The sequence below is a fragment of the Corvus cornix genome, chromosome 4 (genome assembly GCF_000738735.6).
Source record: "Corvus cornix cornix isolate S_Up_H32 chromosome 4, ASM73873v5, whole genome shotgun sequence".
NCBI lineage: Eukaryota > Metazoa > Chordata > Aves > Passeriformes > Corvidae > Corvus > Corvus cornix.
The window spans coordinates 32527728-32554167 of record NC_046334.1 but is presented as its reverse complement, the minus strand read 5'-3'; the positions used below and the strand labels follow the sequence as shown (position 1 = coordinate 32554167).

General features: G+C 39.5%; 1 protein-coding gene across 1 annotated transcript; it reads right to left on the bottom strand.

Annotated features, from left to right (window-relative positions):
* Positions 1-46: 46 nt before the first annotated feature.
* On the bottom strand, positions 47-24584 carry EIF4E (eukaryotic translation initiation factor 4E). Its single transcript, XM_039550796.1, has 7 exons — positions 24488-24584; positions 15399-15505; positions 13701-13796; positions 11654-11717; positions 9621-9734; positions 7014-7153; positions 47-5198 (listed from the first exon to the last, which is right to left on the bottom strand). Exons 1-7 carry the CDS (start codon positions 24503-24505, stop codon positions 5084-5086), a joined length of 654 nt encoding a protein of 217 aa, XP_039406730.1. The 5' UTR covers positions 24506-24584; the 3' UTR covers positions 47-5083.
* Between the last annotated feature and the right edge of the window lie 1856 nt (positions 24585-26440).

The following is a 26440-nucleotide window of genomic DNA, read 5'->3' as shown; positions in this document are numbered from 1 at the left end:
GAGCTGCATTTCTCTACATCCCATACAGAGTCAAGAAGCTGAGACATTAATTCCTCAGAAACTTTATTTTCATTCAAACTACAGAAATAAAGTAGTACCTTCCAATTTCCCATTGTATTTTCTGCATATTTGTACGGCTCAGGGCAAGATGCACTAGGATAAACTACCCTGTACATATGGAGGAAGATAAGGCTCAAAGACTAGCTTTACTTCAAAAAATGCCAAACCTTACCTATGAGGTTGGCTCCAACTCTTTGATAACATTAATAGGCACAACATAGGAAAAAAGATTGATCTAAACTACCTATTGTAAGCAAAATCCAATAATTCATTACAGAAAGTCAAAGAAACCGTTCAGAAATAACAAAACAGTTTTCTACTTTGAAAAAATAGATGAGTCATTTTTGCTTTATATACGATATATTCACACACACTTTCAAGTATCATTTGCACTATTATCATACTTACATGGCTAGAGATGAAAAAAAATGAAATCCCATAAGCAGATTATTATGCCAAAGAAGTCACACACGGTCTTTATCTGGGTTTTGCAACACCTGGAATTCTCCACGGCATCACAGTGACTAAAAAAGCAGTGACTAGACTCAGTGTAATTTTTCCCTTTATTAATCATGTTTTAGTAAGGCTTGAAAAGCATCAGGATTTAGAAAAATGGAGACAAGAAAAGCATAGGCAGTTGTAAACCCCACGCAGTCATAAACCCCACAAATTCACAGCTAAGCTTGTCACACGCTCAGTACTAGCAGGGAATAAAAAAAAATAAATCTGAGTTGTGTTTGGTTAGCAGGCAAACGGATACCAACAGGCAGACTTCAGCTAGGATGTTTCTTCATTTAAGGCATCACACAAAATAACAAGTTAATGCTGGGAAGCATAACAATCATCATGTGCACAGCCATAATTCACATTTAGCTCTGGACATCAGAACCTGCTGTATTTCAAAATAGAAAGGCTAGGAGGGAATCCCATAGTCTTTTGGGAAAGTGCCAGGCAGCCACCAGGCAAGAGGAGGAGTGACCGTGGTTTTTATCACCAGGGAAGGAATTTAAGTGCTTATTAAAGGCTTTGCTGCAGTGCCAGAGCTATAGACACCTGAAAACAAATCCTGGCAGAATACAAAAGTTTTAAGAGCTAAAAGACAGAAAACCTGTTCAAGCAGCTGCAGTAAATGGGTGTCCCACAAAGAGATCAAAAATGGCAAGCATTAAGATTGAACAGCTTCTGGAGCTCTGAAGCAATGATGGAGAGGTCCAGCAGGTGCATTCCATAGGACTGGTTCCACACTGCTTGCTAATGCACTCTGCACTTCTGCCCTCCAAAGAATTTAGATGGGCAGGTATGAAATGTCTCGAAGCGAAATAGTTACACCTATTTCCTTACTGGTCATGTCATTTCCATTTGCCTGTTTTTTGCCCAATGGGAAAAGGCACAAATTCTGCATTAAAAAAAAATTATTTTAAGACCTAAGTAAAACCTAGTCACAAAAAAATTTTGCAGAAACCACTGACTGTTTTTAAGAGGGCAAAGTCACCTAAATGTTAAGTGCCTGGCAGCCTGAAAGCTGGTTTTAACTATCATGCTCAACTGAGTGCAGGTTGTTCTTAAAAACTAGTTTTAAAACCATCAGGCCTAGACTTAAAAATAAAGCTTCTTGGAAACATGGGAGGTCACATATCAAAGGGAAGATCCATGTCACTTTCAGATCCAAAACCGCAATGTTTTAAGGGGTTTTTTTGCATTTAGTAAGAGTCCCAGAATGGAGTCCAGAGTACTTTTTCCAAGCAATTTAGTACGAAAGGATTCCATTAGGGAGGATGGAAGTTTTAAGCACACTCCAAGCTTGGCTAAAAGCCACTACTCCAAGTTTCCAGAATTTGGGTAACATTAAAGTTAAGTTTCCTGAGCTAGAGACAACTTGATACACAAGACAGTGACAGCACAGCAGGACAAACAGAAGTGACAATGAAAAGCATTGCACAGCCCAAGACTTACAGTATACCCAGAAGCTGCCAATTCACACATACTCCTCATGTTGCCCATCTTCACAGGCTGTATTTTGGCACATTCTTACACCTCTACTAACACAGCAATTTCTGCTGTCTTTCCTTGCTCTGCTGGTTTTGTACCATATAACCCCACTTCTGAATAGATGCTTTAGACATTTACTCTGTAGTCTTCCCAGGCTTACTAAAACCACACATTGACAACAGCCACCCCTTTAGCTGGGAGTTTAATGACACTGAATATTTTGCATCAATATGAGATACTTCAACATTTACTGCTTTGTCCTCTCCTGAGCCTGTGGCTGTTACACTAATGTGCAGAATGGAGAGCTCTCAGCTTTCTCCCTTCGCTCACAAATACAAACTACACCATTATAATCAGAAGAACATTAGTATGCAGCACAAAGTGATTTGCAAGCTGGAGAAAACAAAGTTCATGGTCATTTGCTTCCTCTAAAAATGAATTAAAGGCATAGGCTGTATGTTTGATAAAGCAACCATGCCAGCTAATTTCCTCTCAAGTCTTCTAGAAACGCTGCAGTTGTTATGTGAGCAGCAAAGAGCCTCAAATCAACCTGCCTGCACTTTTCATACTACAGTGCCAGTTAGGTGGCTGCTTAAATAGGTTCAGGCTCAAAACCCTGAGCCCACACCAAAAAAACCTATCAATTGCTTTTCTAGATGAACAAAATGCTGCCACCCTAAATAACACTCCAGTCAGTCTTCTGAAATGAAACAAACCCAGTACTATTTAGTTCTCACAACAGCACTCAGGTTAATCTCAATGCTCTTTACAAAAGGGCAGCACTACCAACGTTTCCCAGTGACACCCCTTTGAGCGAGCCTGGCCACCGTGCTCCCAAACTACATACAGGCAGTCACCACTCAGGAAGCTGATTCATCTTTACATTCCCATGCATGCAAGCATTACTGGTGATTAGCTGAAGCTGAAAAACAGGCATGGACTACTACATTCTACTATCAATGGACCTATTAAACAAACCTGACCTGCTCTGCACACCTGCTGAATCAAGACAGGCAACCAGTTACATGAGAATCCACAGAAACCAGCACACAAACAGCCTTGACAGCTCTCTCCACATTCACCAGCTATCCCGGTTAACGACCAATATTCAAGGCATAGGATCTCTATCTAGAGATGTCTTCTTTCAAGTATTTCTATTAAACAGCCATAATAATGATCCAGACATTTTTGGCATAGTCTGATATGCTCCTTATGACACATTTCTGATCAAATGTGCAAGAAAAGCATTCAAGTCTATTTCAGCACACAGATACTTCAGTGCCTTCATCAGGCAGATTCACCTGAAGCTTCACTGCCAGTGACTAAACTTGCTTTAGTAAGTTATCACAAAGATCAATACCCCAGTAAGCACCTGCCTTAACACTTAACTGAAGAAAAGCTCCTTAGGCCTGGCAAGATCTTTAAGTACATCACACTAAAAAAAGTAAGAAATCAGCAATAAAGCACTGATGTTGCTGCATGCTCTGTTTTAAAAGAGTAGAGAGAAAAAGGCCCTCATCTTTTGCTCAAAGTAAGTGAACTCGACCCCTCAAAATCTCCATTCTGTAAACTTCCAAGTAAACTTACAGCTCTCCTGGAGTAACTTACAAACAATGAAACAAAGCTTCAGTTAGTAAGACATATGTAATAGCAGGCTATCTAGATACTCGTACTTTTATTTTGTAGCCACATCTCTGGTACACTCTACTTGTACTTTATTATAGGCATTACATCCTTAGAGCAGAATCACTCACTAAAGCACTTTTAAGTGTAGCTCCTACTTGAAACTAAACAGCTTTCTGTGTATCCTTGAAATTCTTGGTTGGGCATAAACAGAAGTCAAAAGAGAAACAACACAAACCATGATCAATTAGACCAACAACTAAGAAAGAACAGTAGCCACATCAATATAATTTCACTTTGATTTAGGGTGCTATCTAATAGGTTTATTAAAAGTTTCAACAGACTATAGCTCCAGACTTTATCTATCTTTCTTGGAAGACACTACAATAGAAGCCACAGTAGAGACTGCCTTGTCACAAGAGGTACAAATACTTGCTGTATAGATGGAGAAATAAAAGGACAAATCTAGTTGTCTAAAAGACAATTCACTGTACACATTTTATTTACAGTTTTGTACACTGTCTTAGTATGAATGGGACCGCTTTTCTACTTGAGCCATTTTAACCAAAGCAAAATAACCTAAGTAATACAAAGTGTTAAAATACAGCGTAAGATACAAAAACAGACATACTATTTCTAGTAAGGAATGTAAATTATGGTGTTACATTAAAAAAAAAAAATTCCACATTTATGTTCAGGAAATCACACAAAAAGATCACTGATTTGACTGAAATGCATAAGTCTGTAGCAAAGCTTTGATGTTACCAAAAAACCAAAAAATTACCAAAGAATGCACAAAATTAATGTTTATTCCACCTTTGTCATATTCCCAGATTCTTCACCAAATGTTACATGAGCAAAAACAACTGAAATCAAAATATCACTAATGTTATCAAAGAGGGAAAACAAATAAATTAATCTAGCAGCCATCAGCATAGGTTACAGCAAAGATGATGCTGTATAAAAAAATTGCTAGAAAACTGTATGCACCATACTCTTTTCCAAACCAGCAAAATCTTACTGCATACAATGCAAATGTAAAACAGAGTAATTTCCTGCAGGTACAGAAATGCAACTTCTTTTCTGAATACTGTGGATAAACAATTTTTTTTTTTCCAATAGTAATGTTTCTACCAAGCTATTACAGAGTGGGCCAGAAACACACTTATGGATTTGGGGGGTGAAGTGTACTAAAATTCCAATTGGTAACGGTTACTTCGGCCAAAATAGAAAAATTGAACACAGAAGTACAAGACAAAGGCGAATGAGACTTCTCACAAATCTTAGCAACATTTAGATGGAAATCAAATTTAAATGTAGTCCACTCTGCTTTTGAAGAGGCTTTGGTTCAGCTCCCAATCTCGATTGCTTGACGCAGTCTCCTATGAAAGAATACTCAGAAGGTGTCGTCTTAAACAACAAACCTATTTTTAGTGGTGGAGCCGCTCTTAGTAGCTGTGTCTGCATGGGACTGATAACCAATCACTATCTTTGGAGGAAGTCCTAATCTTTCCTTGTATACTCTCCTGGAGAGGAAAAGAAATAGAACAGCAGTTTAAGCAAAGTCCTTAGGAAGGAATTACTATCAGGACACCTGCTTTTAAGATCTGTGGACACCATCAAAGAGTTGCCTACTTAGAAACAATTTCTCAGCTATAAATAAAGGACTTGAAATACGATTTTTCTAGTGTATTGCATCTAAAACCCACCTACAGTTTCGTAAAATGACTTACCACATACAATAGGACAAAAAAATAATTAACAGGCCTAAATAAATGCAAAATATAGGGACTCTATACTGCATTCATGTGAGTATCATTAATACCAGAAAGCTGTATTTCCACATAAACAAAACAGCTGTACAGAACTCAAGGTTCACAATTCCAGAGCTACTAGGATGATAAAGTCACCTGAACCAAAGAAAACAGCAATTTCCCCAAAACAGTCAGTCAGTTTTAATCACCACACACACTCAGTTGCACAGAGTTGCTTTCTTTTAACTACTGGTAGAAAGCAGACCCCCACAGACCTGGTCACAGTCACCTTACCCAACAGCAGCTTTTAGAAAAACCAGCTTGGATTTTATGTCTTAAGAGAGAAGCAGCAGTACCTGCCTTAGACACAAACACACACACACACAGATGCAAGTCACTAATGGCTACTCCTGTCTGGAGTTAGGGTAATATGGGAGTCAGTGGTCATCACAGCTTACCTTGGTCCTTGTGTCAGTTTGCAAAAATCTTAACTTTTTCACAGCTCTCTAAAGGACTCAACTCCTTAGTTAATGATTAATACCATTCTAAAATGCTGTGTGATGCCTACTAGGTTTGCTGCAACGTCTGGTAGCAGAAGATGAATACCATAGTTTTGCTTGTTCATTATTAAACACCATTTAAGCCTGAAAACGTGATTGTGTAATAAAATTGTTAGTAGAAAGCAGACACAGATTCTTAAAGGCCCAAATAAGGCATGTGTCAAAAGAGCCATCAGGTAGAGAAAAAAGTTCAAGTTTGGCTTAAGACAGATGCACTACACCAGGAAGAGAAATATTTTCTTTGGTTTGCATAAGGTAAGTGGCCTACAATGATAATTAACAGCAAGTTATTCCAAAGCATCAGTACTACAGAATCCAATAAATACTTGTGTAATTAGTAATTGCAGTTATGTAATTGTGTAAATAGTAACTGTGTAATTAATAACACTTGCTAAGCAGTAGAGCACAACATGCTTATCCTTAGCACAGACTCATGATAATATGAGATAACTACTGTTGCTTGCTAAAACAAAGACTACAGCACACTATTGCACAGGTCAAATAACCCATGAATCTCAGCATTGTTTTATCTGTACTTCAACAGAGGTAAAAGGTAAGAAACACCTGTAGAGTTTCACAGCACATCATTGTGCAGCTTTTTCTTTTCAAATTTAAGTACATCCTTGTGTGCTTAAGACTTGCAGCACCTTTCCCCTCTGATCTGTAAGCATCACTTTTCCTGGAAAAAAAAAATCTTATCAGTGCTCTACTCTTACTGAGTACCCAGCTTTACAAACTGGCAGGCTGGAACAGACTGCACATTACCTACAGTTGTTAACTACAACGCCTCATTATGAAATGAGAATTTTTGCCAAGATTTGTGTATGGGCATGTGTTAGTAACTACTCTGTACTGCTGCACTACCTTCAATGTAGTTTAGAAATGAAGAATTTAACACAATTTGGCACAGTTACTTAACCCTGGGATACAGCTCTGCACAGGCTCCACTTACCTGAAATGCCTTCTTTATCAAGCTAATTCGCTTTACGTGCATGGTTACAGTCAAGGCACCAATCACATTACTTACCCTATATGCGTAACAGCATCCCTGTTTTCACATTCAGTTGTCCATATTGCTATTTTATCACCCTTAGTTCTAACGTTAACAACAGCACCACACACATCATCACTGTAGTCATCGAATGACTCCCCAATAAGGCACAGCAGCTGTGAAAGAGAAAGCAGTTCAGTGTCAGAATCCTGTTCTGTAGGCAAGCACTCAGTGTACACAAGGACTGAGGAATACATTTTACTGCCTACAGCCACTTGCCATACAGCAATCATTTTCTATTTACTGCAGTGTCTTCTTGAAGTGAATGTAAACTCTAGTAGGGCATCTTCCTCCTATTCTGAATTTTCCATTCTTTCCATTCCTCCTCCTCTCCCACCAGCTGCAAGTTGTGACACAGCTGATCATTTACACAGTGCTGCCTTCCACCCCATCCAAAACAAGAGAAGAATTAAAGCACTGTATCCTTCTACAGTACACTTAACACAGGTAGACCAATCTGAAATTTTGGTGTCTCCATCCATTCTCTAGGAAGAAACTGTTAAGGACTATTTGCACATCATCAGCTACATAAGGTTTAACTTCAGTGCTGAAGTCTACCAATTCAGAGCTAAATCTTACCACAGCCAGATGAAAAGTGCTATCCAATGAAATGTCACTTCCTACCAACACAGGAAGCTTCAGCATTTCCATAAACTCTAAAGTGGGCATCAATGATCCTGAACAGTTTTTAATACAAGTGCACATGCACAAGTAACACAAGGTTCTTCCTCACAGGTTTCTAACAGCAAAGCGTGGAATGGGCCAGGAACATTACTCAGCTGGGTCACAGCCATGTGCTAACTGTGAAAGTGCTATTAAACATCTTCAGCTTGCAACTTGTAAAACAAGCAATCCAGATACTCAAAACTAATGGTTTCTTGTGGTTGAGACAGATTTGCCTAGACTATGCTGAATAAAATAAAAACGTCTTTCTGCACACTGAATCTGCAAATGGACACTTGTTTACTTCACCTCCACAGTACATTAAGTACACTGCTATTATATCAGTTTTCTGCTATCACTTGTAACATTTGGAAATTCAACATGTTTGCAAAAGCAGGTCAAACAAAGCAGGTCTTCCAGTACCCATCAGACCCACAAGGGCTGGCTTACTCAAGGAAACACAAAAAGGACAAAGTGTGCTAATGAATAAATCAGGTACAACTAGACAGGCTTTCAATATTACACCCAACTGCAGGCTGCACACACTGAGTAATTCAAACCATATATGGTTAAAATTAAACCACACACAAACATGCAAAATACTGACCAACTGCCTTAGATCACATACAAGCAAAGATGAAAACCATGCTCAATAAACACTAGTCAAGTACATTTCTCATGAATGTTGCACAACAGGGAAAAAAGTCTCCTCAAGTGAGGAGTTTACAGTTAAGGTAATTATATTATAATAAAAATTTGTTCCAAAGGGGAGTTATAAAGGCTTTGATTTCTATTGCAGGAAATTGGTTGCATATAATTACTGGAATTAGAAGTGACAGGGTTGTTTTAGGGCACATATCAGAGTCACCTGGGTATTTAGGCTCTGTGCCATTGCTCACTGCTAAGCAAAAAGCAGAGCCTTCTAGCCTTTAGTTTACACAGTCTATCTACATGTTTCCAAGCCATATGTCATGGCTATTAGGAGTCAGGACTCACACATGCATTAGGCCAAGTACGGGCAGCAGGATGTTAATTTGCTCACAGGCAGTCACACTGCCCAGTACTGTGATGCTCACAATGCTCTCTTCAAATCACAACTACAGTGACTACAAAGATCCTGAATGTTCTGACATTTTGGACACCTCTGCTTTGATTCTTAAGGCCATTTCTCCGTTTCAAAGGGGTGCAATGCTCCTTGCCTCTCACAAAAACAAGGACAAAAGAGATTTGCCAAGACTGCGGTGCACTGTCCCGTCTGTAATCCATGCCCCTAAATCCTACATCACCCTAGACCATCTCAGGCTATTCTGAGTCAGTTTCTAGACAACACATTTTTCTACAACACATTTACTGCAATCCACAATCTCTAGAAATATATTTGCCATTCAGTTCTATTCCAAAGAGATAATGCAATGGAAAAAAAAAAGTATTTTTAGGGTGTATATACAGGATGAACGTGCTATTATTGCCTATCCCAGCATTAAGATAAATACGGAAAGAAAAAAAAATCTGAAATTCCCTTGTTCAACACAGCCAAAACCTGAAAATATTTTTCTTTAAAAGAATCTGTAAAACAAATTGTTTTATCAGTTGAATCAGCAAGCTGCACTCAAGACAGTATTATTTTCACAGTAATTTGACAGCTGTTCTGTACACCACAAGGGAAAAGCCTAATCTGTCCTGCAGAACTCTCCCTGTTGCTGCCTGTTACAATAAAGTATTAGGCAGAATACACCCACATGAAGGATCACTATTGAAAAAACCATGTTTCAAATACAGCCTGTCAATAAAACCCTACAGGACACTCTGCTGCCAGTAAGTTAGAAGCCTAGTGCAGCACACCAAGATCAAACCAGTTAAATATTTTTTCACACAAACACAAGACTCTTCAGCAGCTGCTGGTAAACCCATAGTGCTTACTGTCTCTAGCCAGAAGCGATCAAGGTCACTTCGTCTCTGCTGCTTGTTTAGTGTAATTAGCCATCGGCCTCCTCGCTTGTTTTTTTCATCTTCCCACATGGGTTCAATCCCATCCTGCGAAGAAAGGCCACAAGTTAAACCAGACTCCATCTCTATTTTCCCTAAAGAACCACCAAAAGGCCAGTGATAACTGAAACGGCAAGTTAAGAGAGAAATGTATAGTTTAAGATACATACCAGAATGTCCAGAAATACTGTCTCACACCAACATCAAACTTCCAAAAAAACAAGTGCACTCTCTAATGAATTTTTAGTTCTACAGAAACATCACAGCCCAGGCAAAAGTCTTAGCTACATATTACATTAAAAAAACCTTGAGGGAACGGGCAAAGACAACCACCTGCTTTGCCCAGCACGAAACCAGCATGTAGCTGCTAATTTTATCTGGAGTCCTTATTTTATGTCTTGCACTGAGTGCAAGATCAGCCAAGTCCTTCACTTATGCATACAGATTATTTCACTGAAACACACACCTTTGCCAGTCTCTCTCAATAACTTCCTTCACACAAGGTGAAAATAAGAGGGTTTTCATTGCCAGGGGAAAAGAGAGGGGGGGAAAAAAAAAAGAAAAAAATCAACATACCCTTTCAAAGATGAATCAGATTCGTATTTTATCAGTGGCCCCGCACTGAATTAAATGATTCTGCATGTGCTGATACAGCAAAGCAGCCAGCTGCTACTCCAATATCAACCAGCTATGCTGCACTTCAGAAAGTCACTCAAAAAGTAATTGTCTAGATAAAGGAATTCTGTTAACAACTGTCCATTAAGAGAACTGCACTACAGAACTTGTGGCTGAAAACTAAGCGTTCAACCTGCAGGATGGAGTGGTGTCATCTCACTGTAAATATAACACCCTCACTGGCAGCTGTAGATCTTAAACTACTTCATCACCTTTAAGTGGCCCTCTTAAGAGGTCACAACTGAAGGACAGCAGTAAGAGATTGCCCAGACGCCTGAAACAGTTGGCAATTCTATACCTGTTCCATAAAGTTATATAATTAAGTTATTACTGCTTGATGACAAGCAAACACAGAACAGATACACATACTTAAAACATATATTTAGGATTCATGCAAAAAATACAAGAATTATCCATAGATACACTACTCTCTGAAGGGCCTACAGCTTCTTAAAATTCTAGTAAGGTTTCTCAGTCACCTTTACCTTCCCAAACCCAAGCAGCATCACCTCTCCATTACATAAAGCTGCTGGGCCTACAAACAGTATACACAGTCTACTGAGGAGCCCCAGCCTGTGGCTACATTTCACAAGCACAGAGGAACCAGGCACCAGCACTTCAGGGACTATTTAGGTATCAGAATCCAGAAAGGAAGCTGCATGATAGAAGCACTACCAAGAGGTTAGGATTTAACTCACAGCTCCAATTCAGATCTCCACCCTAGCTGAGGCATGATTTCATGTACACTTTCCCATCAGCATTTCCTATTCACTAGTTTGGACACTTCCTCAGCATGTTCCAAGTGTCCATGTTGGGTGCACTTTTCTATTCCATGTTTAAGTAATACAGCATTTAACTGGCAGTGTACAAATGAATTAGGAGCATTGTGCATCTGGCTAGTAGTACCTGTAAGAAATACTGGGGAACATTGCTGCCTCCCACAGACATTTGAACTCATTTCACATCATGTGACAGCTGGAAAACCTTTCATATTAGAAAAATTTACACTTAATTGTTTTCACAAACATCTCAATGTAGAATGAAGTCTAATACAGTCATGGATTAAAATCTACTGTCTGTCGTGTTAAAGCAAGTACTTGCAATTTCAGAAGTAGTGACAACCCGATTTTCACACAGCACATGTTGGGATGTCCTCAAAAAAATTAACACCTTTATGACATTCCCAGCCATGCTCCTAAGTGTCTTAAGTGAAATATTTGGACAGTGTCTTTCTTAGTCAGGAAACCATCCATCAACATCCATAACTACAGAAAAAATGTTAGCAAGCCTACCTTAAAGAGCGAGTAGTCACAACCAGGCATTAAATTACTAGACAGCTGGATATGGTTGTACAAACTATTGGGAGGGAAAAAAGCAGGATTAGAAACTAAGCATTGTTTTAAGGTACAAAATTCTTAAAGAACTTAAGACATATGACCAAACAAAGCCCAAAAATTACGGAGTAACAAAGTTCTTTCAGAAACAATCCTATTTCTTAAGTATTTTTCAACACTATAAAAGCATCAGTTTTAAGATGTTCTAGGCTTAAAGCAGCAGAATGGTATAGGAACCCCACAACTAATTAAAAACTCATTTACAATGCTTCTTTTAAACCTAGTTCTAAGGTTTAGAACTAAAGTTCAAAGTTATTAGGAACATAACTCACTGAGCTTTCATGGCAACAGCTCCTGTGTCTGTGTGTTTTCTATATATTCATGGAATAAGGATAATTGTTTATATTTCTAGGGCTACTCTCACTGCTGTTTTTTAGGAGAAACATTCAACCTTGCTATTTAATACAGTTCTCTAGGTATGAATGCTGTAGGCCTGATAATTCAAATTAAGGACTCAAAAGGCAAGAACAGATGATAGACAACAAAATATCTATTCAGAATTAAATTTACAACTATGCAATTTAGAAAAACAAAGCAGTACATAGCATCTCCTCCTCAAGCAAGGAGATAGATGCCTTTTTTCACCCCTGCGCTGTTAGGGTCAGACTTCAGAAAGAAGCAGCACATATTACAGCAATCTGTAACCCAAGACCAACTAATACGCAGGCATAGCTCAGCACCAAAAAGAAAACTGATTACTGTGATGTTCTAACTATGAGAAATCATGCAGAGGAATTTATAACACCAGTTACAAATTTAACAGTTTGCCTCTTTTAAGTTTATCTTAACATAGACATTTTCTCCCCAGAACAACACACCTATCTCCCACTCCAAGCACAAAGGAGGCGTAACTTAACTGCTGGTGGCTGATTTTATACCTTCACTGCAGACATCTAGATTAAGCACTTATTTTAATTACCAAGACTATCTTGGTTATAGAAGCTCAAAAACCCACCCTTAACCAAGTTTAATAGTGAGCTTCAAACACTTCAGCTGCTCATCACATACCCCACCACGGTCAGCTGAATGAACGACAGTTTGCAGTCACCCCCACAGTAGGAATGGGAAAGCTGGTTACAAGCCCAGAATCCTGTTCTCCTGTAACAACTGCACCCCTAAAGTTACTGTAAATGCTGAAGCAGTTTTCCTCCCTGTACTAATGGGTCACTGATGGGTCCTATTATTACACTCAGACCCCATCTCTCTCCCTTGGTGATCACATCCAAAAAGGTATGCCACAAAAACAAGAACCCTACCACTCAACGTAGCATGAAACAACTAAGATCATGTGTATAATGCTCTTTTTCCACTCTCAATTTCACAGCACTTGCATTTTCTCCATGTTTCAGCATTATGGCAGGCAAAATCTTGATTGAAGCAAGCATTTGGAAAGCACAGGCCCACCTTCAAAGGCTTTTTATTGCCGTTGGAGCCCAACCACTCTCAGAGACCTTCAACTTAGAATGAAGGTCATTTCTTCTGTAACCTCTAATGAATTTTTTTCAAGGATGCCATTAATCTGCATGAATCTCAAGTACTATGCTCCAGATTCAGGCACTCTTGAACATGTGTCATGAGCCAGCAGGCAATTTCATCAAGAAGCAAAATGTAGGGCCAGGGAACTGGCAATCAGTTGGCCACCAGAATTTACAGATTCATGTTACTATGAGATAGCTACTGCACAAATTAAATGTTCTACATATTTGTCGTGTACACATGAATATAAGCAGTGTTGCAGTGTTACAGCAAGACAATGTGCATTGAAAGGATGAAGAACTTCTCCATTTACATTTTCTTTAACAGACTTCACCTTCAATTTTGCAAATATTTCAGATTACACCAAAAATTTGCAGTTAATGGAGTACTTTAAGGGTTTCTTGACTTGGATATAAGCTTTGCCAACAAATCCCAGAATTATTGTGCAGATTGAAAAGTCTTTACTTACGCCCAAAAATCTTCAACAGTATCGAACTTTGAGATAAGACGAAGATTTGCTTGCCAAGTTTTGCTCTTGTCATTTTTAAAAAACCAGAGTGCCCATCTAAAGGAAAACAAAATAAAAACATCTAGAAATTAAAGTATATTAAAAATGTAATTATTTCTATTACCATATCCAAACTAATTAGAAACCTTAATATATTATCAGCATGGAGGTCAGTTTTCATCAATAAGCTACATGATCAATTCTTTTACAGAGCAACGTTTGTGCTTCCATTACAAGAATTGTGGCAGACTTTATCAATCCATTAGGTAAACATTTTAAATAGCTTTGGAATTCTTTTAAGACTCTAAACCTCAGATGTTTCTCCTTGCTGTCACTGCTAAACTGCAATCCCCTACCACAAACAACTGATTATGATCTAAAACAACACCAACTGTTCGAACTGGGCTCCCTGGCCAGTAAATTCCTTGTAAAGGTTACATAAGCGAATTATATCACTCCAAAGCTATGTATGACATGAAAGCTTCCCAAGCACTCACATACTAGGAAAGCATAAATTTTAAAAGGGAAGCTGCATTACACTTACTAATGGCAACCACCTCAAATCCCCACAAATTGATTGTTTTGAGTTTTAAAATCAGCATATATAAAGAAGAGACTAAATCTCTGCTGAGTACAAACATCAACACAAATTGAACCTTTCACACAAAGATGCTCTTTCTGAATCTAAAAAGCATCATTGCAACAATTTAAAATGCTGGAAGAGGATACCTAATGAGGCATTTAATCAAACAGTCGGGGATTTTTTCCACTCTGATTATTTCAGTAGTGTTGAAATAACTCAGGTTAGCACTAGAGTAAATTTATCTTCTCACAGCAGAGAACTTTAAGTCACTAGATGTCAATCTATTGTTTTGAGACCCTTCCTGACATTTCAAACCTAGTTTTAAGTTTACTCCTTTTCTAGTAAGAGCCTCACTGCCACTCGTAAAGAAGTGTCAGCACCAATTTAATCAAGGTGTTTAGAGGAAAGAGAAGAAGGATGGAAGCTGAAAGACAACAAGAAAAATGGGATACATGCAGCATAGCACTCCAGGGAAGCATGGTTTTCCACACTTGCTCAAAACTTAGCAGAAGAGTAAGGTATCACTTGGTAAAAGGTATCTGCCAACACTAACTACTGAGTGTTCCACAGTAACTCTTCAGTTCACTTGCAGAAAATTACTTCCTAGCTGGTCTTTTTGAAGCTGTAAGAGGGCTTGTATTTTTTCACTAACTTTTAACTATAATTTTAACTACAAGTTTTTACCACTGGCACCTTAATTTACCCAAGTACAAGGCAGAATGCAAGGTTTTCCAGTTCTGCTGGGCAGCAGCTTCACCTCAGTGCCAGCCTCTTAAAATACACCAGATAAAAGCAACAAAAGTTCTACTAAAAGCAAAGCTATACTCTTTCCAAGCACCTGGCTGCATTTTTAAAACTTGCAAAGATTTTCAGCTTCTGTAACTGCACTGAAAAGACTCTGAATACTAACATCTGGATCAGATTCTCCTTACTCTGAAACCTCACTGCAAAAATCTTCAAGAAAACCTGAGAACTCTCAAAGTACTGCTAGAGAATGTAAGGTCAACAAGAGCTGCAAAGCCACAGGCATTTTTCTGTCCCTGGCAAAACTACAATCACACTTCTGTACTATTTACCTGTTTTGTAGTGGATGTTTAATATACTGTTCAGGGCTGGCAACCTCCTGACTAGGTGCTGGCTCAGTTTTCTCCTCTTCTGCAGGTTGGGGGTTGGGAGTGGTTTCCTGTTTGAAGAAAGGAGTTATTAATACATTCCTTCTCAATTTTTATTGAAGTAATTTAGTTCTTTGAAGTAGCTTTAGGAAGGGTGAAGCTAAGAGTTCCTATAATTTATCTTGATTGCAGGCCCAGATCACATTATGGAAGCACAACTTGTATCGCTTTATTCTTCAACATATGAACAGGTCCTACAACAAACGCTAACTGCAGGAATTTGCATTCTGCTGTTCAGTGATTTGCTTCCTATGTAATTTGTTTTCAAAATGGTTTACTATACATACTTGTCTAATTTTGTAATAGTTTTGAGTGCTATTTCAGAAATATACATTATCTAGAAGATGCACATCTAAAATAAATTCACAGAGCAGTAATTTCAGAAGGAAAACTATTTTTATTCAGCTTCTCATAGAGCATCATTTGAAACAGGTGTACAGGCCCTGTTATTTAGAAAAAAAAAAAAATCTATTAATACATGTAGAAGATAAAACTACAATTCTCAGATCTAGAATCAGCTACTGCAAGAAGCTAGAAGCCAAGCCAGTGCATAGTTATCTTTGTATCTGCAGCATAATCATGAACCAAACAGCAGAATTTGAACACCCATCAGTTCTCAAATTTCCAACTGAAATAAACGTACTTACTGATTCAGTATGTATTAGATTGATTTCAAGGGTTATTTTTTTCAACCTTCTAGAGACAGATCTAGAAATGCTAAATAGACTTTAACACAAAGTAGTAAAATATATTCTCTTTGCATGCAAACCCCCTCAGGCTTGCCATTCAGTTCGAGAAGTCACTGTGTCAGGTTTGAAATTCTGATGCCATTCCTTCAAACCACAGAATACAAAGCTTTATTGTGAGGCCAAGTGTCCCTGCCAGTTACCACCATCTCTCCCTAATCTGCAATCCATGCTAGAATATTACAGAAACATGGAATGAGGTCTGTAACTTCCCTACAGCTAACACAAAAATGCCTATACAGCTGACCCCATGGAAGAAAAGGCACTTCAGTAATATAAACAAAAGCTAACTACAGCAGACCCAAAGACTCTACACATTTCCAAATGTGGCAATATAAAATTAGTACTTAAAAATTAATTTAAATGTTATGGTTCTAAACAAAACAAATTAACACAGGGGTGAATTAAGAAATGTTAAGTAATTTAATTAATGGAATAGTTTACTCCAGGCTTCCACGTAAGTTTACCATCATACCAAAGCTGCTGAAAAGTGGAATGGATTTGAAGTGATAACACTGTTTAATCTTCACAGACCCAGCTGGCAAACTCTTCTGGTAACACAAAGATCTGTCTTAACAGACAGATCTTTAATTTTCTTTTAATTATCAATTTATTTAGCATTATTAAGCATGATAGAATGTTTTACATCAGGGAAGTTACTCCTTTATTGTTGAAAATAAAGTACACTTCAGTTTAACAGCCCACCTAGGAAAACACCTCCTTATATTTCAGAACACTCACATGCACCAGCATTTACAGCGAAGGGACTGAAATGCCAAGACCTAACAGGAGCACTTGGCCAGTGCTTTGGTTTGCAACAGCACGATTCCCTTCCTCTTAATAAAACTAAATGCTTTCTGAGGATTCCCCAAAGGGATCATCACTAACAAACCCACAGAAGCACAGTGTTGAACAACCTGTCACATCTCCTCCAGCGTAATACTATAAAAAGCTAAGCAGCCTTCAAAAAACATAGTTAATTCCTCAAATTCTAGCTAGAATAAAATTTCTAGTGTTACCCCCACTTATTTTTGGTATCATTCATCCTTAATCACACAAAACCATCCCACTGAACAATTCAAGACAGACAGTGCACAAAAGCTTTAGAATTCACCAAGGAAGCACTTACGTATTTCCTCCTTCACATTATCATCTGTATTATATTACAAAGAAATAAGTACAGACAGCTAAAATTTAAGTGTGGCCCCTTCAGGGGTCTCTAACTAGAAAATTCAGAGAAGTTACATGGGCAGAAACAATAACCCTACAACAAAAATTTTGCTGATATTCTGGAATAGCACTAGGTTTTGTGATAAAGCTTGCTTTCAGCCACAATACTCTGCAGTTGTGACATATAATATTCACAACTGATTTACAAGTGCTATTACACTAGGAATTTTGACATCAAACAGACTCACTCTTGCTGAATGCAGGTATCTTCCAAAAATAATTTCAGTTGAGAATTATGTTTGCTCAGGAATTAGCTTTCAACATACGAAGAGCTAATCCCAAAGTCTCCCTGGTCATTCTTCCAGAAGTATCACAACTACATAAAATGGAAGAATCAATACAAAGCCACTGAGCACATGCAGGGCTAAACTGTTTCATAACTTCTAACAAAAGACAACATTAGAAAGGATTAAGGTAGCACATCCAGATAGAAAAATGCCATGAGCCTGAATGTCTGCCCAGTACACTGCTGGTCATCCTTCACACAACTACATGAAATTCTATTTTTGGACAAATAGAAGACATCTGACTTAACACAACCATAGTACTTAAGCCACCACAATATCAGGTCCCTTTAGATATTCTGAAAGCCACATGGCGTTCACAAAACTCAGACTAACCATTATTTCAAGCTCCTGTCCAAAATAGAACATGACAGCTCAACTCCAAGGCCCAGCTAACTACGACCTTGACCCAAGACTGTGCCACTCCCCTCAAAAACTACACCAGCCAGAACAGACTTCTTTTTTTCCAGCACCAGGCTGCTCCATCAAGGATAGCTACAGGTCTACAAACTAGGTATAAAGCTGGAAGCAGAGCTTACTATTAAAAACCAGTTTTCTGGCTGGTCTCAGAAAGAAGCCCAAAAGCAGCTTATTTTCACTTCCTGCTATTTCCCACAGCCATCAAGGAAAACAGAAAAAGAACCATTTTAATTTTTGGCTGGTTAATCATTATCAGCTCAAATTTCCTTTCATCTTACATTTATCTCACTATTCTGACAACCAAAATGAAATGTTTATATACCAAAGCACTTTTCACTATTAGTCAAATAGAAAGTATGTAAGTTCATTAATTGGTATTTAAAGCCCATTTAAAGTCCTAGTATCCAAGAAATTCTACAAGAAATTGCATAGAATTCTATTCTATAAATACCACATGAATTAATGTTACTGTCCACATTTTAGCAATTCACAGCTTGAAATCCTGTAATTGCAACACTATTAACCAAAGTCAGACTGACTCCACTAGTAGTTTCTGGACTGATTTATTCAAAATCCTTCATAATACTTTACTATTGCTCATAACTAATGTATTGTTTAACCTAAAATTGACTTTACACTAAGTAACCATTGAGTTTGCTGCTTTTAAAATGTAAGTAATAAAATAGGGTAGTATTACTAGATAAACTGGAAAGCTGCATATGGCCAATCCCACTTCTCACAGACAAGACAGCACATAATTAAGTGACCTTTATTCACTACCCACATGGTTTTTGATGGAGGAATCAGCTTGCAGAAGTCCAGGAAACATTTGCCTTCTCAGCATTTAATGACTGTTAATCTGCAATTACTTGAATTCTGACACTTGCAGATTTAATTGGTGTTATTTACTCTTTCTCCACAGCACATAATGACCAACATATCAAAGGAAGGTGTGCATGTCACTGGGACAGGAAACAAAGAGCGTTTACAGTAACAACTGCTTCATCAGGTTTGTCTGTTGAGGAGAACCAGCAGCTTGACTAGGTTTTACCAACTGTTTTCAGATGCTGCCCAGACCACATTCACGTCATTAGTAGTCTACAGAAGTTGTTTAGCAAGTCCAGCTGGAGTGCAACAATTACTGCCCTAAAGGACATAACCTAGCACTATTATGCACTCTTGGTGAAGGCTAAGAGAATTCATTACTGGAAGAGGCTTTCCAAGTCTTCTTGCATTAAACCAAAGTAAGTTACATTCCAGAGTTTTTACACCTTCTTGTTTAGGGCTTCCAACAGAAGAAAACTGCATGCCCCAGTTACCTGATGTCTTGGGAAAAACCAATTTCAACTATCTGCTGGTCCTTACACTTCTTGTAGGTAACTGCGACTACAGTACAGCTAGGATAACTTCCAAGGCACAAAATTCAGGTGCTATTTATTTCAAAACATTCTGAACAACAACAAATTAAAGGCCACCCACAAGCATGGATTATATCCTGTAAGAAAACAAACCAAGTGATGATTTGACACAACTCTGAGGAATGAATGTACAGTGGTAAAAATCATATGTAGTACACGTAATAGCAACTGTAAGAGAGGTACTAAAGGTCACCTGTCACCAACTTAACAGTGTGAAGTAGATTTCCAGACACCAGGACAAAGAAAATATTTCTACTTGTGAGACAGCAAGGCCTAATAGAGTAACTATCCTAACTGCATTCAACATTATTTAGAACACCACAGATTTTTAGAAAGGGAACCACTATTTGAACACAAACATGGAACCTGATTTTAACTGAGTGACATCTCCTCAAATTACAACAGAAGTACAACACATGTAAAGGAGGACAGGAACAAAAGTCTAAGTAAAAAGTCATACACTTCCTCCACGGTCAAAGGTTTTCTAGGAAATATCACCTCAGATTAACGTATGAAGACTATTTATAGCCCCCCTGACTCCTGAAAAATGGATTATATACACTTGAAAACACCCATCAGATTTTCACCATTTAACTCACAAACTTCTAACCAGCATTAGCAAATAGTTTATAAGAAATAACAAATTACTACAGTATCTTTGTGGGTTTTGTAGCTGCCTAGGCAAGTTGCCCTTGTGCTAACACCTCTCATGCCAGTCTGCACTCTGCTGCTGCCATTCTACCAGAACACAAAATCTACCCATGGCATGAGTTTTCACATCTAACATTCTGTCAGTTCTAAAGCACTTGGACAAGAAAACTTCCCAAAACTGCTGGGGAGAACAGTTTAGATGATTCAAAGAACAAAAAGCCTCTAGTCTCCCCAAACACTCTGACATAAAAGACCTCCACATTTTGCAAGTATACTGAGCCCCTGGTTCAACAAAGCATACAATTTTATATTAGCTGAAAACAAGACACATTCAATCTTCAGAAAAGAATTTAAAACAAAATTTTAGAATATATGAATGGACAAGAGATCACTCTTCAAACAAATACTAGTGGTATGCCCAGTGATTGCAAAGAATGTCATACATATAAGTTATTTGATGAGCAGCACAAAGTAGAAGAAAAACAGACCTCTATAAAAGATCACTCAAACAACTGCTCTGAACATTCAAGGGAAAAAAAAAGGACTTTTAAACAGCTAAAACTTTTCTGCTTTACATCCACTATACAGAATCCAGGAAAACTGGCACTTACAGGCAGCTAACAACACACTCGTATTGTACAGCTCACTAACATCTGTACATCACACACACTTTCCTAACATGAATGTCTTCTAGAGGAACAGGTTTAAAACATCAAAAAATGAGGACAACTGCAAGCTAATAAAGAGCTTCTAAACTCGAGTTTAACCTTGACTATAGAATATTTCAGAAGTGAAAGAAACTTATTTGATGAAGAAATCACATTAACTCACATTTAAAGTCCACATTTCTCTTTCACAATGCAGGCACTCTACCAACATCCCTTATTTAATTCTCTACTCTATCCCCTCAAAATTCAGACTGATCTTTACAAAGCTGCCAAAAGGGCCGTATTTTCTCATCAAGAAGTTTCCCATGTATCTCCACACCTGCAGGTAGTATCAGTAAATGAAACACAGCTTGATTTCATATGCTATTTTTATGCATTTCTTTGAAATAAGCTTGGTATTTTATATGCTGTGTGAAATGTAACTATTCAAAATTGCTTTCAGAGAAGTGTTTATCTCAAAAAATTTACAAGATGTCCAATATACTCCTCTTAGAGGGAGCTCCATACTCACTTGGAAATGTAATTTACAATTCAAAAGCTCATGATATATATTCTCAATCATTAAACAGCATGAAAGATACATCTTTCCTGTATCATTTCAGAAAAATGCAATGAGCAAGCAACTGTGGTCACAATACTGCACTTCAATGCTGTATTGACTTCAAACAGAGCAAATCACTGACTATTACAACAGCAACAAAATGTACCCAGCAACAAAAGCAAGTCTAAACTACATGCTAACTTTCTGCAAATAATACAAAAGAAATACACTTCAGCCTACCTTGAATTTTAGGAGCTATTATGAACTTTCCAGAATTTTAAGGCCCTACACCATTATGTTAGTAACCCCTTGAGATAACAGTTTCATTTAAATCAAGTTTTGATTCCTACCTATGTATGATTACCCTCTTAAGCACTTTTCAAGTACAGATAAATGAAATGTCACTGCTGTATCCTAAAAAAAACAGAGTTAAATTTACTAGAATTGTATTTATAACAATAACTGCCATTAAGCAAAAATATAAAAACCATGATGCCTACTTCCAATTTGCAAAATGAGGGATCAGATTCATGTGCACCTAGAAGTTACAGGCTTTGTGCAGCTACATTTTTAAGTCACCTTTGGTAAACTATGTTTACTAAAACATTACTACTGGTTTTGTTGTTGACTTTGTGGACTTTTGCATGTTGTTTTCTGATCACATTTAATCCTCAAATGCTGTATGAGCATGCTAACAGGTGACACTTCTGCATATTCTCAAAAATTAATCTAGAATAATTCTAAGAGAAAAACCTAGACATCACAAGAAAAATGGAGTTTCAACCTGTCAGTGTTGCAAAGGCTTAAGTCTTCCCTACAGTGAAGAAGGGAACCACTGTGCAATTGGTTTGTACTTACTTAGAATAATCTTGCTTTTCTTAGCAACTTCCATGGGACTCTGTACAAAACTCTGAACTCAAGTTTCCGTATTTGTGAACAGTCTGAAATATTTTTCAAGCCTCTTAACAAGACTTTAAATGCTACTTTTGAAACCATGATAGCACTAGAAACATCACTGATTTTAGTAGAAGCCTGTATTAAAAAAAACAAAATCAACCCATACTCTGTTTTCACTTCCCATGATACATTCTCCCACCAGGAAAGCATGACAGATGACATGTCTACAAACCCAGGTCCAGACTGTGCAGGTGAGCAACAGAAAGGCCTCCCTGTGATCAAGAGGTAATCCCTAACCACACATGCAATTAAATTGTTCAGCTGCAAAGCACATAGTATTCCTGCAACACTGTGCACGTCTGACCTCACTCACTACACAAGTCTAACTTTAGGCTTAGGTAGAAGTGAGTCACCTACAAGGACAGTAAACAAAGACTTTATTATTTACTTCAATTTGAAATAAAGACTGACTCCTGAATGCAAGTATACTGTAGCTACAGCAGAACATTCAACAACTGCATTAATTACTTAAACTGTTGAGAGTGTTGCCCCATCTTCCACCTTCACTGGCTCAGCACAACAGCTCATGGGAAACTGGATCTGGAAAACCAATCCTGCTGGGACACAGCATGGCAAAAACAATTGTTCACTTTCAGCTCCATTAGGCCCGGATCTACCTCAATGTGCAGCTTAACACCGATGAACAATGGAGAAAATGGTGCAAAGATAGTTTTTGTGCCAGCAGCACAGCAAAGAAAGCCACAAGGCCCAGTCCTTTACAGTAATCTCAATTTCTATAGGCTGTATTACAAATTATTTATCACAATTCCTACTAAGCTCCACAGTCACCACAAAGCACTGCGCTGACAGAAAGCCCTCATCTTCAGATATGTGGGCAACAACTTGAAGGTTGGCTTTTGGATGTGAAAGCAAGTGTTTAACACTCTGGCTGAAGAACATGGGAAGGGTGCTGCTGGTGATCTGTCTTGCACTCTTAATAACTAACACCTTCCTTGTACAGAACTGCTGCCAAGCAATTTACAAATGCTGACCCACTTCAATATCTTCCTCATAGATAAAAATACAGGGTTTGGTTCATACAGGAAAGCCATTATGAGAAAAATCAGTGTCCCTTACGCAAAACAGCAAAACTAATCTTTATTTAAAACCACTGATTTTCAGACTTTTTTCACTTTGTCTAAATGTTACAAAGTCTCCCCAAAAAGCACACTGGCTATTTATTCACAGCTGGTAAACGCTGCAGCAAGAGACCAGCCCTCCTTAACTCTGTTTGCTTGAAATCCTAACAGAGTCTTCTGCTGTCCTCTCCTCATGATACACAATCATGTGGGATTAGAATAACAACTGTACTTGGATCACTTCCAGCTGCTCCAGCTCATTATGGAAGTGCAGGCTGGGGCTACGTTTGTAAGACCGAACATAATACCATGAACGTAACTTACGACCTGGAAAAAAAAAAGAAGCACTTAGTTACCATGAAAGGTCTAAAAAAAAAAAAAAAACCAACCCTCGAAGAGAAGATGACACAACCTGAAAAGACGATTTCGTTTGCCGAGTCTCCCCAGCCACGCTGTTGTCGCGGTTACCCCAGCACCGCACCCGTGACTTACCGACCCCGCGCTCCCTCACCGCGGTGCCTCTCCGGCACTGCGTGCGGGGAACGCGGCCCTTCCCCGCTGCCGCAGGAGCCGCCCCTCGCTGCCCGGCTCGCCGCGGCGGCGGGAACCAACATGGCCACCCCCACCGCGCCACATGCGCCGGGCAGGCCGGGCGGCCGCCGGCACCGCGGGCGGGGCGCCACACAATGGGCGCCGCCGGACCACGGGTCCCGCTCCCGCCGGGCCCTACGGGAGCCGCGGCCGTGCCCCGCATGCCCGGGCGGCGGTACCGGCACGGCCACGGCGCCCGCCTCCCCCTCCCCCGCCCCGGCCCCTGCGAGCGTGCGCTCCTCGCCGGCCTCCCCGGCCAGCCGCCTCCCGGCCGCCCGTCCGGGCGCCCGCCGCGCCCTCGCCCGTCGCGGCCAGCGGAGCGGCGTCTCAACGAGGAGGAAGAGGATAAGGATGCGGCGGGAAGAAGGCAAGGGAAAGGCGGGCGGGAGAAGGGAACGCGGCACTCACCGGCTCCACCGCCGCCATCTTAGAGCGCTCGGATCGCGGACGCACCGCGGGGCGGGGCGGGGGCGGGTAAAGGCCCCGGCCCGCACGCGAGTGGCTGCCCGGTGGTCACGTGCGCCCGGCAGCCGTTTGGGGCGCGGTGCCAACCGGGAGATGTAGTCGCCAATCGCGGGGGCCGCCGGGAACCCCTCCCACTCCCGCCCGGGCAGGAAGAGGCGGGCGGCCGCGGGAGCGCTCTCTGGCGGTGGCTGGGGGAGCGGCACCGCCCGCCCGCGCTGAGGGCACGGAGCGGCCCCCGAGCACACCGCTCTGGCCTTCCGTCCCCCGAGCACACCGCTCCGTGGCCTTCCGTCCCCCGAGCACACCGCTCTGGCCTTCCGTCCCCCGAGCACACCGCTCCGTGGCCCCCCGTCCCCCGAACGCACCGCTCCGTGGCCCCTCGTACCCCGAGCACACCGCTCCGTGGCCCCCTGTCCCCTGAGCACAGCGCTCTGTGGCCCTCCGTCCCCGGAAGAGAATCAGAGAATTATTTAGGATGGAAAACACCTTTAAGAACATTTAGTCTACCTGTTAACCCAGCACTTCTAAACCATGTACATAAGCACTCTAAACCATGTACATAAGCATCACATGCACACATTTTTCTCAACAGTTCCAGGAATGGTGATTCCACCACTCCCCTGGACACCCTGTTAAATCAGGTAAACCCAGCCATGGGATTCATTTTAGTGTTATAATTTGATTAGTATTTAACAAAGGCAAAGGGTTCAATGAAGTAATGTTTTATCTGCCATCGCACATCTCTAAAGAAAAACAGAACAAAAATATATTTAAGTTCTTAACCTTTTGTAATACTGCTTTATAAAACAAATACTATAACAGTTTTCAAAGTAAAAGAACTGGGACATATCTTTATCCCAGTGACAAAACAAACTGAAAAAGAAAATATTTCTCCCTATGCTGCATAATTTTAAATCATATTATGATGGCAAAATAAGAACATAATCCCTGAAATTTGTACATTCAGAAATACATCAATACAAGAAGAAGCTTTTTTTTTCTTGTTGTTCAGTGACATACTGTTCATTTTACCTATTTTATAAAATTTGGTTTCTGGTAATTCTTTATAGACTGTTTGATGCAAATACAGTAATTAATAAATCTTCCTATTTATTTGCCTAATATGCTGCCATATGGATCTTACATTCCATTTTACTTGTTTGGCAGCCAAGCACAACCTTTGACTGCCTGTTTTAATCCTGCCTTTAAGTCTCTTAACATAAATAAAGATAATCCACCCAGAATCGTCTTCCTCCCTGATTATTTTTTCTTCATCTTCTTCTGTGTTTAACTTTGTATTTTTATTCTCAATGAACCAAGTGTACAGATCTACCTTTTACAGCTCTGAACGTCATTTTACTGAGAAGAACTATAAGTGAGTGTTAACCACCAAATTGTATTGAATGTCATATAGCATTTGGCTATTTCATTTTTCTTATGCAACACAGGGAGAACAGCATGAAGTCCTCTATAAGACAGCTATGTTTATTAAGAATGTTTAATTAGATAGATGAATATAGCACAGCTGAGTTCAGAACATGGCCTGACTTATTGCCACACAAATAGGAAGCAAGCACATATTGTGGCTTGGGATATGTTTTTCTTTGATTCGTTGAGTTACGGAGGCACAAAGCCTCTAAAGATGACATCAGAAGTTATCCAATAATTTACAATAGCAATGAGAGGATTATGAGCTACTGTAATCTTTTCAAGTCACTAACACACATAATAGACAAGATGCTCAGAAGTGATGTGGCTGCCTTGCAAGTGATAGAATCTTCAAACTAAAAGGAAATTTAAGATAGAAGGCAAAGAGGTATCATAGATACAGCCAGAAAATCCCACCTTTTGAAGTTATAGTGGAGAAAAGAAGGGGCTGAACTAAAGAAATGCTGA